Raw genomic sequence first — 13,265 nt, 5'->3', positions numbered from 1 at the left:
GATGACCAGTTGCGGCCTTGCAAATCTGAGTCATAAAGGCTTGGTAACGCACCGCCCATGAATCCCTTACTTCCCTGGTAAAGTGCACTCTATGGAGAAAACCTTTTCTTCAAACCGCAAGCCTGAATAATAACTTGACAAATCAGCATTAAAACAACAGTTGATTTAGATGCTATCTGCCCTATCCTGGGACCTCCAGGTAGCGCCACAAACATTCGTTTTCCGTATCTGAGCAGTCGCTTCAGATAGGCCTTGACTGCTCTCACTACAATGAGAGAGTGCAACCATTTTAATAGCTGATTTGCCTGCCCATTCTTAGGGTCCTCTGGCAGCACAAGAAACATCAGATTCGTGTATCTTGAAACATTCAGTTATACCTTTAACCGTTCTCACTATATTGAGAGGAATTAATAACTTTCCTTCTGCAGAACAAGGTTCTGGTAAAAAGGAAGGTAAGAAACATGTTGATTCAAATGACAGCTAGATCCTTTTAGGAAAAAGGAAAAAGGCTGGGTGAGGATTTAACATCACCCTATCCTTAAGAATAATTAAGTATGACACTATACAAAAGAAAGCTGCCAACACAAACTCTTGCGGAGGCTACCGCAACGGAGAACACCAATTCCCTAGTTAGGAGGATCAAAAGAAATATGATGCATCGGCCCAAGGAGCTGTCCTTGTACGCCGACAAAACTAGACTCAACCCTACGGCACAAGTGCGACCTAACTGGCGGATTTATACGCGTTATCCCTTGTATAGACATGTAGAATACGAAGCAAGCGGCCTTTGAAAAACAATGAGAAAGGCCGAGATCTGACCCTTTATGGTATTCAAGGCTAGCGTCATTTTTACCAACTGTAGGAAGGCAAGAATTCTACACCTATGACATACCTCCGAGGATGCCAACTTTTGGTTTCACACCAGGAAACACAGGCCCTCCAGACCCTATAATAAATGGTCCTAGAGGCCCGATTTCTTGCATTAATCAGGGCAGTTACCACTGAACCTGAAAGCCCCGATTCTTTAACATGTGGGCTTTAATAGACAGACCATTAAATTTAGCGATTGTAAGGCCGGATGGAATACCGGCCCTTTACGAAAGCAAGTCTGGACTAGATGGAAGAGTCCACGGTTTCCCTACTGCCAACGGATCTCTTCATACCAGGATCTTCTGTGCCATGCCGGGCTAGTAGTATTACCGGCTTCCCTTTGTAATGGAAATTTGTAAGTTCTGTATATAATTGTATTGTATTTTGTATGTATTGCACATTGCCCTCACTGTGCACACGGCACTAATAATGTTTTCAGTACATGTTTACATTCTTTTGAGTCCTGATTAGAATTAGCCTGCCTATGTAACGCCCCTTGTTACGATAAACCTACAATTGTAATATTAATGTGATACCTACGTAATCATGTGCATAAAAACCTTCAATTGCGTCATAATAAAGCAGAACAGTAATTTGGAAAGATGCTGAGCGTATCTTTTGTGTCTGTTCCCTACTGCAGTAGTTATTAATTTGGAACCACTAATCAATATGAGGATAGGGGTTGCCTATCATCAATTTAACCGAGTCACCTTCCACTTTGATCCTGCGTAGAAGCTGCGGAAGCAGCTGAACTGGGGAGAACGTATAAATCAGTGAAAAACTGATCCCACGGGGTCACCAATGTATCTGTCCCATATGCGAGTGGATCCCTAGCCCTTGACACAAAGCTGTCCAACTTCTTGTTGAACCTGGATGCCCAAAATTGTTATCTGGTCAGAAAAAAGTCAGGGTGCAGAGGCCATTCTCCTGGGAACAATTGTTGACGGCTCCAGAGAGCCGCCTGTCAATTCTCCATTTCATAATATGAAGATTGACAATAGGCAAGGTACAAGATCCTCTGCCCAAACCAAAACATGGCCCACTTCCCTCTGGCTGCGTGACTTCTAGTGCCTCCTTGGTAACTGAAGTAAATTACTGTTGTGGCATTGTCGGATTGTACCTTGACAGAACAATCCTGTAATCTAAACACCCAGGCCATTAAGCCAGACATGCCATCGGAAGCTCTAGAATGTCGACAGTCAAGGCTCTCTAAACTTGACCACTGCCCCTGGGCAGTGGTCTCCTTCAGGACTGGTCACCATTCCTAGAGGCCAGCCTTCATAGCCACCTCCTCCCCCCAAGTAATTGGCATGAAGGATCTTCCTTTCTGCCATCTTGCTGAGGTTCTGGCGTATCCCTGGGACCAGATCCTTTGGATAATGCCTAGGTTAGGATCGACTTGTTCCAGGCAGACAGAATAATGTTTATAGCAGCCTTGAACAAAACTGAGCATAGGGAACCGCTTTGAATGAAGCCATCTTGCCTAGCACCTTAGCAAAGCAACTCTACCTTGCCTTGACCCCTTTTTGGGCTGAGTCCCAAACACTCCAAGCTCCTTACCGACCGTAAGAAAGTACCTTTAGACTGGGATCCCAACCCAGGAGTTCCAGATACTTGACCACCTAGGTCCAGCCATTACTGCTATACCCTGGGCCTTTACCCCGGGCACGGTGGCTAACACGAAGGGCCAGACCACCAATCGGAAGAGGTGCCGTTCCCCTGCGAAGCGCAGACAACCTCTGTAGCCCATGCAAATAAACACATATGCAAACGGCCCGTATCTGTATGAAGCAAGTATTAACGCCATATGCCTCATGGAAGCATAAATTTTTTACAAATATGTTTTAGGCAAGAACAAGAAAAGTGTGCGCTGTATACATGCATACATATAACACATGTGCTATGGAACAGGCATCTTGCAAGCAAGCATGCGCTTTATGAACGTGTTATGCAACATTACACATGTATCCATGCAGACACGTATTCTTATGTGAACATAAGGAATCCTGTATATTTAAGGAAAGCTTAAATTAACATGCCTTGTTATGCAACCATGCCAATATAGGCGATCATGCATCCTTATGTGATTCTGCATTTTTTATATGATCAAACACTTTATGCATTATAAGCAGTACTGTGCGGACAAGTACCCTTGTGTGATCAAGCACCCTTGTGCGATCAAGCATCTTTATGCAATCCAGCATTTTTGTGCAATTTTAGGCATTTCTGTGCAAACAAGCACTTTAATGTGACCCAGCGTCCTCATGCGACTATGTAAAACACATGTAAATCCATACCAACAGAAAACATGTATCTTTATGTGATCAACAAGAACAGGTTCTGTTACTTGTTTTACCCACATGATGTACATGCCAAACTCATGTATTTTATGCAAATATGTGGACTGGTAAAAAGGAAGTTATCCTCCGCCAACTTGCGTTTCCGCAATCATGCGTTAGCAACAATGCGCACCAGCAACTGTGCATCCCAGCAGTTGTGCATTTGGGTAGCTTGTAAGCAAGCACCTGCATGAGGATCCTGTGGAGGTTTTCTAGCCTGATGATCAAGCATCTTTATGCGATCAAGCCTTTCTGCGTGACCATGCGACTAGGAGAAAAGAAAACAACGATGCATATATCTATACAAACATAAACATGCATCTTTAAGCGATCCTGACACCTTATGCGACCACGCGTTCTTATGTAATCAAAAAATTAAGCAAGTTTTGTGTGTTATATATATATATATATATATATATATATACATACATATATTTTTTTTTTTAAACACAAACATGTCCAAACATGCATTTTGTACACACATGACCATGTACCTTTATGCAACCTGTTTGTTTAAGCAGCAACCTTGTGTTTAAGCAGCACCTGTGCGTTTCAGCAGCAACTGTGCATTTCAGCATCTGTGCGTTTTAAGCAACTGTGCGACCTTAGCGACTGTACAATTCAGCATCGGTGTATGTTAGCAACTGTGCGATTTCAGCAACTGTACATATCAGCATCTGTGCGTACTAGCAACTGTGTGATTTTAGCAACTGTACATATCAGCATCTTTGCTTACTAGCAACAGTGCGATTTTAGCCACTGTACATATCAGCATCTATGAGTACTAGCAGCTGTGTGATTTTAGCAACTGTGCATATCAGCATCTGTGCGTATTAGCAACTGTGTGATTTTAGCAACTAAGCATATCAGCATCTGTGTGTATGTAGCAACTGTGCGTTTTTAGCAAGCAAGCACCTGCTCAACTGCAGTTGGTCCTATACTTATACTGTAGGATACCAAGCACATATGCACTACGCTCAAACCTTTCAAAAATGTAATATAACAACATGCATTTCAAAACTGCAAGCACGTATATTATGCTGTTCCTGCCCACAAGCAGATAATGACACTTTTAAAGTGAACTGCTAATCATCCAGTGGTGTATCTACTACAGCTTGTACATGCCCCATGGATAGGCAGAAAATATGCAGCATGTAATCATGACTTGTCTGTACCTGTCCCCAAGCTGGTACTCACACACTCACGGCCCACTGTTCTGTCTCCAAGGCCGTCCGACCTGTCAGCACATGGTCATGGCTGCCCTTTTTCCTGTCTAAAATAACAATAGGCTAGGAGCAAATCTGTGCCCTCTAGTGGCTGGGGAAAAAACAGCAGCCTGCCTGAGCCAGAGCACAAGCATGATAGAACAGCACACTGCTCCCAGTAGCCACAGGGAAACAGACTGTCAGATCGCTCTCTTAATAGAGACACTGCAAACAACTGCAGACTCACCATTCCTCGCTGAAGGGTACTGCTGGAATATCACAGCGACCCAATCTTCACCCATCACGGCGGGTTGGTGTCATGCTAAACCAAGGATGGGGTCCCCTCTGTACTTTGGGTCCACTGCCTTGGGCCATGTATAGCGCGCCCTGCCAGAGCAAACCTGTGGTATAGCAATGTGACCAAGGTGCTGGATCTCAGGGCTCAGCTCTCCTAAGAGAAGCGTTACAGGTAAACCTCGTTCTTCGGTATTGAGGCATCGGGTACTATCCACTTTAGCTTTTGTTTTGGCTCTTTGAATGGATCCGATAGCGTAGCTCCCTGGCCCTGTTCAGGCCATCTAGGAGCACTCATTAACCGTGACCAATACCTTAGACACTGGCGAAAAAACTGAGGTACTCCCTGTAGGGGAGGGGTTATATAGGGAGGAAACTTACTGTCTAATTGATTACACCAGTGTCCAGCACCTGGAGGTGAGATATAACCCTTAGTATAATATATATATATATATATATATATATATATATATATATATATATATATATATATATATATATATATATATTTGTAGTCAGAGTCTTCGAGTTTAGAAAGTGATACTCCTAAGCACCAAGGCCTGAGGTGTGCCTTGGCCTGACTGGTCAGTATGCCTGAAAAGAGGGCATACCCTGAATGTAAGAAAAGTAATATGAGTAAGTATGAATATTGGGGGAAACGGGTGGGTGGGAAACCAGAACGCCCACGAGCCCTGACCTGACAGAGGAGGAGGCTTAAATAGCCCTCTCAGACTCCTCCCACAAATGCAGGCTAGCCTTCGGCCAGCCTTTGTACTTGTAGTCAGAGTCTTCGAGTTTAGAAAGTGATACTCCTAAGCACCAAGGCCTGAGGTGTGCCTTGGCCTGACTGGTCAGTATGCCTGAGAAGAGGGCAAAAAGACAAAAATTTAGGTGGAAAAGGGGAGGTAAAATCCATCAAGTGGAGTAGTGCGTGCCCGGATGGCAACAGTATATAACTGATAAGTGTCCGTTATGACAGGAGAAACCCCCGACTCGGTGATGAGACAGAACCCCTTGTAGAAACCTGCGAAGCTACCCCGAACCCAATGAAACGTCCCATGAACGCTTGGGCAGAGCCTGGAGCCCGAGACGACCCTGACATGAGAATGAACTACTGTGAATGAGAGGATGCGTGGGGGAAGGGGAGCCATGGCTGTCCCAAGAAGCCCCTGCAAAATGATAGCCGAGAAGATCAAAACTTCGACCAGACCCTGGGATGTGCTCCGTGAAACCCTCCCCCCAAGCCCTGGCCTACCCATACTGGAATGGGAAAGAGCGAGGGTAAGTGCCAAAGGACAACTGGCAGGAGTTCAAAAAGCTAAATACCTGAAGGATGTGAAGGAGTAGGTGGTTGAGGCCCAAACCCTAAGGCAATAAGCACTGACGACGTGGAGAAACCATGCCAGACACCGAATGCTGGTCCCACCTGATTTGATCAGGTCGTGCTGCAGCCGAGTCTGAATCATGAACCGAGGAAGAAGGGCCAGACTCCACACAGGGGAAATAAGTCACATGGCCTGAAACAGTCATACCCCAAAGTGACAGAAAACCCCCCCTACCTGACACCGGCTGGGGAACGGAAAAAATGACTGAACTGACGTCCCTGAGCAGTCTTCCAGGCCACATCCTAGACAAGATATCAGGCCAGAGTGTAGAATCCAGAATCATGACGACGTTTGCCCAAACCTACCACTTAAGGACCAACAAGGGGATGATGGCTGCCAATGCAGCCCAACCTGAGAACATGAACAAGAGAAATGACAGGCAACAATACATGAGAACAGCAATCCCCCTCTGAGCCTACCCAAGTATGAGAACATGAGCAGAAATGTCAAGACCACTGCGCGTGAATGAAGCTGATGATGGACCACCCCCCCTCGTGTAAGTAGTGACTGAGCCCGAGTAACCTGCTGCGCAGAGACAGGTAATTGACTGAAAACTCAGGGCTGGTGTACCCACAGACCGTGGTGGGTAATCGTACAGGTGTGGTGAATGAACGTGCATCGTATGACGTATGTTATACGGGCGAGAAGATTATGGTCAACAATCATTAACAAACGAAACCTCAGCCCATATGGATCTGTAGACGTGACAGATCCTGACATGTGAGCCCTAGCTAACTGACCCCGGTACAAACATGAACAAAGATACCATGAGACATGACAAACAACGAAGATAGAACCAGCTACCGAAGTATGCCGTGACTGAACAACAACGCCCCTCTGAGAAACGCTGTGACAGGAATGCTGAAACTGAAAGCTGAGGCAGGAACGTGAGAACCGAAACCCTGGGCAGAGCGTAATGACAACTGCAATGACAGAAATCCTGGGGCAAAAACACTATGACAGAACACTGACAGAAACGCAGAGGCAGAAAAGCAAAGACAGAAATCCTGGGGCAGAAATGCAGAAGCAGAAATGCCATGACCGAAATCCTGGGGCAGAAATGCAGAGGCAGAAATGCCATGACCGAAATCCTGGGGCAGAAACGCAGAGGCAGAAATGCCATGACCGAAATCCTGGCGCAGAAACGCAGAGGCAGAAATGCCATGACAGAACTCCTGGGGCAGAAACGCAGAGGCAGAAATGCCATGACCGAAATCCTGAGGCAGAAACGCAGAGGCAGAAATGCCATGACCGAAATCCTGGGGCAGAAACGCAGAGGCAGAAATGCCATGACAGAACTCCTGGGGCAGAAATGCCATGACCGAAATCCTGGGGCAGAAACGCAGAGGCAGAAATGCCATGACAGAACTCCTGGGGCAGAAACGCAGAGGCAGAAATGCCATGACAGAACTCCTGGGGCAGAAACGCAGAGGCAGAAATGCCATGACCGAAATCCTGAGGCAGAAACGCTATGACAGAACGCTAAAGCAGAAATGTAATGACAACAAACCTGGGGCAGAAACACCAAGACAGAAAAGCTGAGACTGAACGCCAAGCCAGAAATGCTGGGGCAGAATGCCGCCATGACAGAAATCCGGGGCAGAAACGCTGCGATAGAACTCCTGGGCAGAAACGCTATGACAGAAATCTTGGGCAGCCATGCTGTAACCGAAAACCTGGGGCAGAAACGCTATGACAGAAATGCCGAGACTGTGCGCTGAGACAGCAATGCAGGGGCCATGCAGGGGCCGAACGCTGTGACAGAAATGCAGGGGCCGAACGCTGTGACAGAAATGCAGGGGCCGAACGCTGTGACAGAAATGCAGGGGCCGAACGCTGTGACAGAAATGCAGGGGCCGAACGCTGTGACAGAAATGCAGGGGCCGAACGCTGTGACAGAAATGCAGGGGGCGAACGCTGTGACAGAAATGCAGGGGGCGAACGCTGTGACAGAAATGCAGGGGGCGAACGCTGTGACAGAAATGCAGGGGGCGAACGCTGTGACAGAAATGCAGGGGGCGAACGCTGTGACAGAAATGCAGGGGGCGAACGCTGTGACAGAAATGCAGGGGGCGAACGCTGTGACAGAAATGCAGGGGGCGAATGCTGTGACAGAAATGCAGGGGCCACACGCTGTGACAGAAATGCAGGGGCCACACGCTGTGACAGAGATGCTGGAGAAGAACGTTGTGACAGAAATCCTGGGGCAGAACGCTAGGACAGAAATCCTGGGGCAGAACGCTAAGACAGAAATCCTGGGGCAGAACGCTAGGACAGAAATCCTGGGGCTGAACGCTAAGACAGAAATCCTGGAGCCGAACGCCAAGACGGAAATCCTGGGGCCGAACGCCAAGACGGAAATCCTGGGGCAGAACGCCAAGACGGAAATCCTGGGGCAGAACGCCAAGACGGAAATCCTGGGGCAGAACGCCAAGACGGAAATCCTGGGGCAGAACGCTAAGACGGAAATCCTGGGGTAGAACGCTAAGACGGAAATCCTGGGGCAGAACGCTAAGACGGAAATCCTGGGGCAGAACGCTAAGACGGAAATCCTGGGGCAGAACGCTAAGACAAAAATCCTGGGGTAGAATGCTAAGACAGAAATCCTGGGGCAGAAACGCTAAGACAAACGCTGAGACCGAAATGCCGGGGTAGCACGCTAATGATGGAAATGCTGGGGCAGAATACTATGACAGGAATGCTAGGGCCGAACGCTGAGACAGAAATGCTGGACATTGCAACAGAAATGCTGAGGTATAAATGCTGCCAGAAATGCCGGCAGAACATGACAGAAACGCTGGGGCAGAAACGCCATGACAGAAATGCAGGGCCGAATGTGATGACAGACATGCTGGGGCAGAACACCTTGACAGAAATGCTGGGGGAGAATGCTGCGACAGAACTGCTGAGGCAGAAAACGCTATGACCGGAACGCTATGACAGGAGTGCTGTGATAGCAAAACGCTGACACTGAAACGCCTAGATAGAAACGCTGTGATGGAAACCTGAGGCTGAAACGCTATGACAGAAATCCTGGGGCTGAAACACCATGATGAACACTGGTACCTGAAGCGGTGAATGCCCGGGAGGCGTGTGGGGGATCTCCCCCCCCCATGTGAGTACCGGGAAGTGAGCAGGCGGGTGAGCACCCCCCCAATGAGAACCGGGAAGCGTGCGTGCGATTCCACCGTGATGCACGGTGTGAGTTCCAGGGAGGTGAGGTAAACAGAACGCAGGGGCCAAATGATAGGTGAGTGGATAAAGATGGACGTACAGACGCCCCCCCCAGGAGAAGCAGGCGGCCGCCCACCCCCCCACCCCGGCAGGACACACAGGGATGAGGGAAAAGTGGGCGGCGCACCCCCCCATGCGGGATTGGGCCCAGCAAAGGTGGAAGATAGACAGACGACCCCCCCCAAAACTGAGCCCTAGGGAAGTTGGTGTGGGTGAAGATGATTGACGGCCGCGGCACCCCCCCCCATGAGCACCGGGAGAAGCTTGGGCTGCGTGCTGGCCATGTGTAGCTGTGCAGGATGGAAGGATGTCCCCCCCCCGCTTCCCTGGCATGAGCGCCGGGAGAAGCGGGCGGGCAGCACCTGACCAGCTGCAGCCGAGGGGAAGGAAGGAGGGTGGTGGAGGACGGATGGATGGACGGCCCCCCTCCCTTCCCCCGGCATACTCGCCGGGAGAAGCGGGCCGCACTTGACTGGCTGCCGCCGAGGGGAAGGAGGGTGGGTGGAGGATGGACGGCCCCCCTCCCTTCCCTCTGCAAGATCACCGAGGAAATCGGGCGGCCCCCCCCACCCCCGTGGCGCCGTGTGCAGGTGGCTGGACATCCCCCCTCAATAGCCGGAGACGCGGTCAGCAGCTCCCCCCTGAAGCAAGCTGGTAAGGGGAGAGAGGAGCTAGCTGGCAAGAGGCTCCCTCGTGGAGCTGCATGCATGGGGAGAGGAGTCGGCGGGCGGGTGGCCGATCGCCGCCCCCCCCCCTGCTGAAATACCAGAAGGGGGACCCGTGAATGTGGGTGCCGAAGGGGGAACCAGGTGGGTGGAGAGGTGCACTCCCTGGTGAAGCACCGAGAGAGGCACCGCCACCATCTTGTAATTGAGCCGGAAGTGACGCATAGGCCCCGCCCCCTACTGAACCCAGAACGCCCACGAGCCCTGACCTGACAGAGGAGGAGGCTTAAATATCCCTCTCAGACTCCTCCCACAAATGCAGGCTAGCCTTCGGCCAGCCTTTGTACATATATATATATATTCTTTATTGACACACACACCCCAAGAGCTACACCCATGACAAAGCCTTGGCCAGATGATAGATTGCTTAGGCCCCAAGCATTATACTTATTGTAAATGCTGTCAGATAAAACCTGCAGCTCTGTGATGCCCTACACAACGAGAACAGAAGAGGAAGAGACAACAGTGTAAGACAATCCAACCGTACTGTACAGTGCAAAACTAACACTGGGAGATGGATGAAGATACTGAATACATACTGGGACTTTACAGGTGCTAGATACATGTATCAACTAAAGAAAATATGGTCTATGTGTATTGCATGTATCTAGCATCTGCAAAGTCCCAGTATGTATTCTGTAATTAACAACCTTTTAGGCCTCCTTTTAGGTATATAACACTAGGAGATGAATGGATTACACTAGAACAGAATAGTGAAAAAAGAATACAAAGTAATGACCTAATTACTGCTGTGAAGCTTCTTCAATGACTCATTGGTATCCTTGGGAAGGTTCAGTGAAAAGCTATATTGCTAAATTGCAGTGCTGAAAAGTGAAGCTGCCTCTCTGGTAGGAACTACAGAACAGGATGAACAGCATTAGCACATAGCTGTCTACTTGTATGCTTCCTTTGTGAAATAGTTGTTAATTTTTTTCACTTATATGCAGATGATTAACATTGCAGAGATGACTAGTACAGTCTGATTAAGCGCACACAATGTAAATCTGATTATTCAGACAGACTTTCTTCACCCAACAAACACATCCACAAATGTGTGCTTGAAAGGCAATCGCTTATGTCTAAAGCTTAAAGTGCATCACTGTGCAATGAAGGAGCATCGTGCATTTTACTTCATTAAAAGAGGCAAAACAGGTACATCAGAAAAATATGACCAATCACCAGATGTCTAGAAATGTCAAGGCCAAATGCCAACTTAGATGATTTTGTTATATGGAAGTAGAAAAAAAAAAAAAGCCAATTTAGCGATAAGAGGTTAACAAAGTTTTGGAATTTCAAAAACGAGAGATGTAAATCCCATATAGCTTCTAGTAAATTATAGCCAAACTGGGGCTCCTTATGAAGTGGAGAAAAAATAAATATATTATTATCACTGAGCTTGTAGCTGTCCTACATAATTATATATATATATATATATATATATATATATATATATATATATATATATATATATATATATATATATATATATATATATATATAAGAATATAATTAATTAGAACATAGAATGTAGGACAGCTACAACCTCAGTGATAATGGCAAAGTACAAAAATGACAAGGTTTTAATCCAGCAACAAACCTGTACAGTTAAAATGATTTGTCCATTTTAACAGTACGCATTTTCCAGTTCTGAATGTCCCTTGGGGCCCAATTAGTGCACTTAGTTAGTGGCAGTAGTATACATTGAAAAACTGCAGCCACTGTCCCTACAATTCAGATTATAATTAAGACTTATGCCCGATTTGGACACTCAAACATGCAGCGATTGGGGCCTTTATGCAGAAGAACGATCAAACTGCCTATCCATAGAGCCCTATTCGGCGAATGTGATTTACATTCCAGTTCCATAAATAACTGTATACACTCTATCACTTCAAATCGCTGCCGTTTCCTCTCATTATTATCCTGTAAATGAAAGACTCCACACTATTTCAAAAGAAAGACAAAAACGGCAGCATGTTGTCATTTGCATTGCTCCCAATAATTCTAGTGTTATATTATTTGGTAATTGGCATTCATTAAATAAATATCATATGAGCAAATGTTACCCCAGATGAGGGAATTCTTGGCTTTTTGTTTTTTTCTCATATATTTTAATATGTTTTACATATGCAACACACACACAAAAAGAGGTTAGAGAAAATAGTCATCTAGGCAACTTGTATCTGCCAAAGGCAGTCAACAACTGTTTTCTCGCTATTTCTCTTGCTATAAATTTTCCTAAAACATTTTATATTTTCGTATTTTTACACTGAAGAAAGTGAAAGAATCCATCCACACAAAAAGAATATTTAGTTATAGAATCAGCCGCTTACTTCTTATACGTCTTGGATTTCACTACCATAGTTTCTGACTTTCTACTAACCTAGGAGTTTTTCCATGTCAACCTTTGTGTATTACACTCGTTGTGTCTGCTCCCGTTGAATTTTCCATAATATAAAAATACTTTCAAAGTTAAGAAATTGAGTGTAATAGTTACCTCAGAAACTCAAGGGCTAAGATCTCATTAACAGGTTAGGTGTTTAAAAACTCAAATCTTAGTTTTTGGTGGTCCTGATCCTTAAAAATCAGGTTAGAATATCTTAATGATATAAGCCTACTTCTAAATCAAAACAACTCACCTCTCTGCGCACCATGCTGCATTCATACTGGTCAAGAAAGATACTTAGCACTGTCCCCCATAAGCCTCCAGAAATGTTCTGACAACTGTCAGACAAAGTAACGCAACCTTCTTTAATTGAAGTCAAAGCAGATCCAATGCCCAGGCTAGTGAACCTCGCCTGCAATAAATATTCAAAAACGTACAGATTTTTAGACCCATCTATGAGGATGCAACTGGGTAAATCTGAGCTCTAGGCAATCTTTAAATGCAGTTGAAATACATACATAACTGTTTTAACTTCCAGAAAATGAGCAATTCTGTTCAGCCTGTCTTAAGCCTAGTACACACCTCTCTCAGCTCTCTCAATCATTGGCTGAGAGAGCTGATTGGAAGCTAGTCAACAGACCTTTTTCGGTCATGCCCCGGCTGGCTTCTGTCGGACCAGCGGCAGTACACACGGGCCGAATGTCTGCCGGATTCTATTGAATGTCGCCCAACATTCAGCCCCTGTGTATTATTCTTTAGTCTAACTATCAGCCTTCAGACCAACTCTAACCTATGCTTGGGCAACAAAGGCAAAAACACTCTCTCCT

At 46.5% G+C, this 13,265-nt stretch overlaps 1 protein-coding gene across 3 annotated transcripts in view; it reads right to left on the bottom strand.

Annotated features, from left to right (window-relative positions):
- The window catches only part of RTTN (rotatin), a 372,765-nt gene that overhangs the window by 112,736 nt on the left and 246,764 nt on the right, over window positions 1-13,265 (bottom strand). For all 3 annotated transcript variants that reach the window (XM_073631267.1, XM_073631266.1, XM_073631268.1), the window contains exon 32: window positions 12,692-12,850. In XM_073631267.1, coding sequence (XP_073487368.1) covers window positions 12,692-12,850 — 159 coding nt within the window. The remainder of the gene's footprint in view (window positions 1-12,691; window positions 12,851-13,265) is intronic.

Source organism: Aquarana catesbeiana, linkage group LG05 (assembly GCF_042186555.1).
Source record: "Aquarana catesbeiana isolate 2022-GZ linkage group LG05, ASM4218655v1, whole genome shotgun sequence".
In the NCBI taxonomy this organism is placed as follows: domain Eukaryota; kingdom Metazoa; phylum Chordata; class Amphibia; order Anura; family Ranidae; genus Aquarana; species Aquarana catesbeiana.
This window is presented reverse-complemented; position numbering and strand designations above follow the sequence as displayed.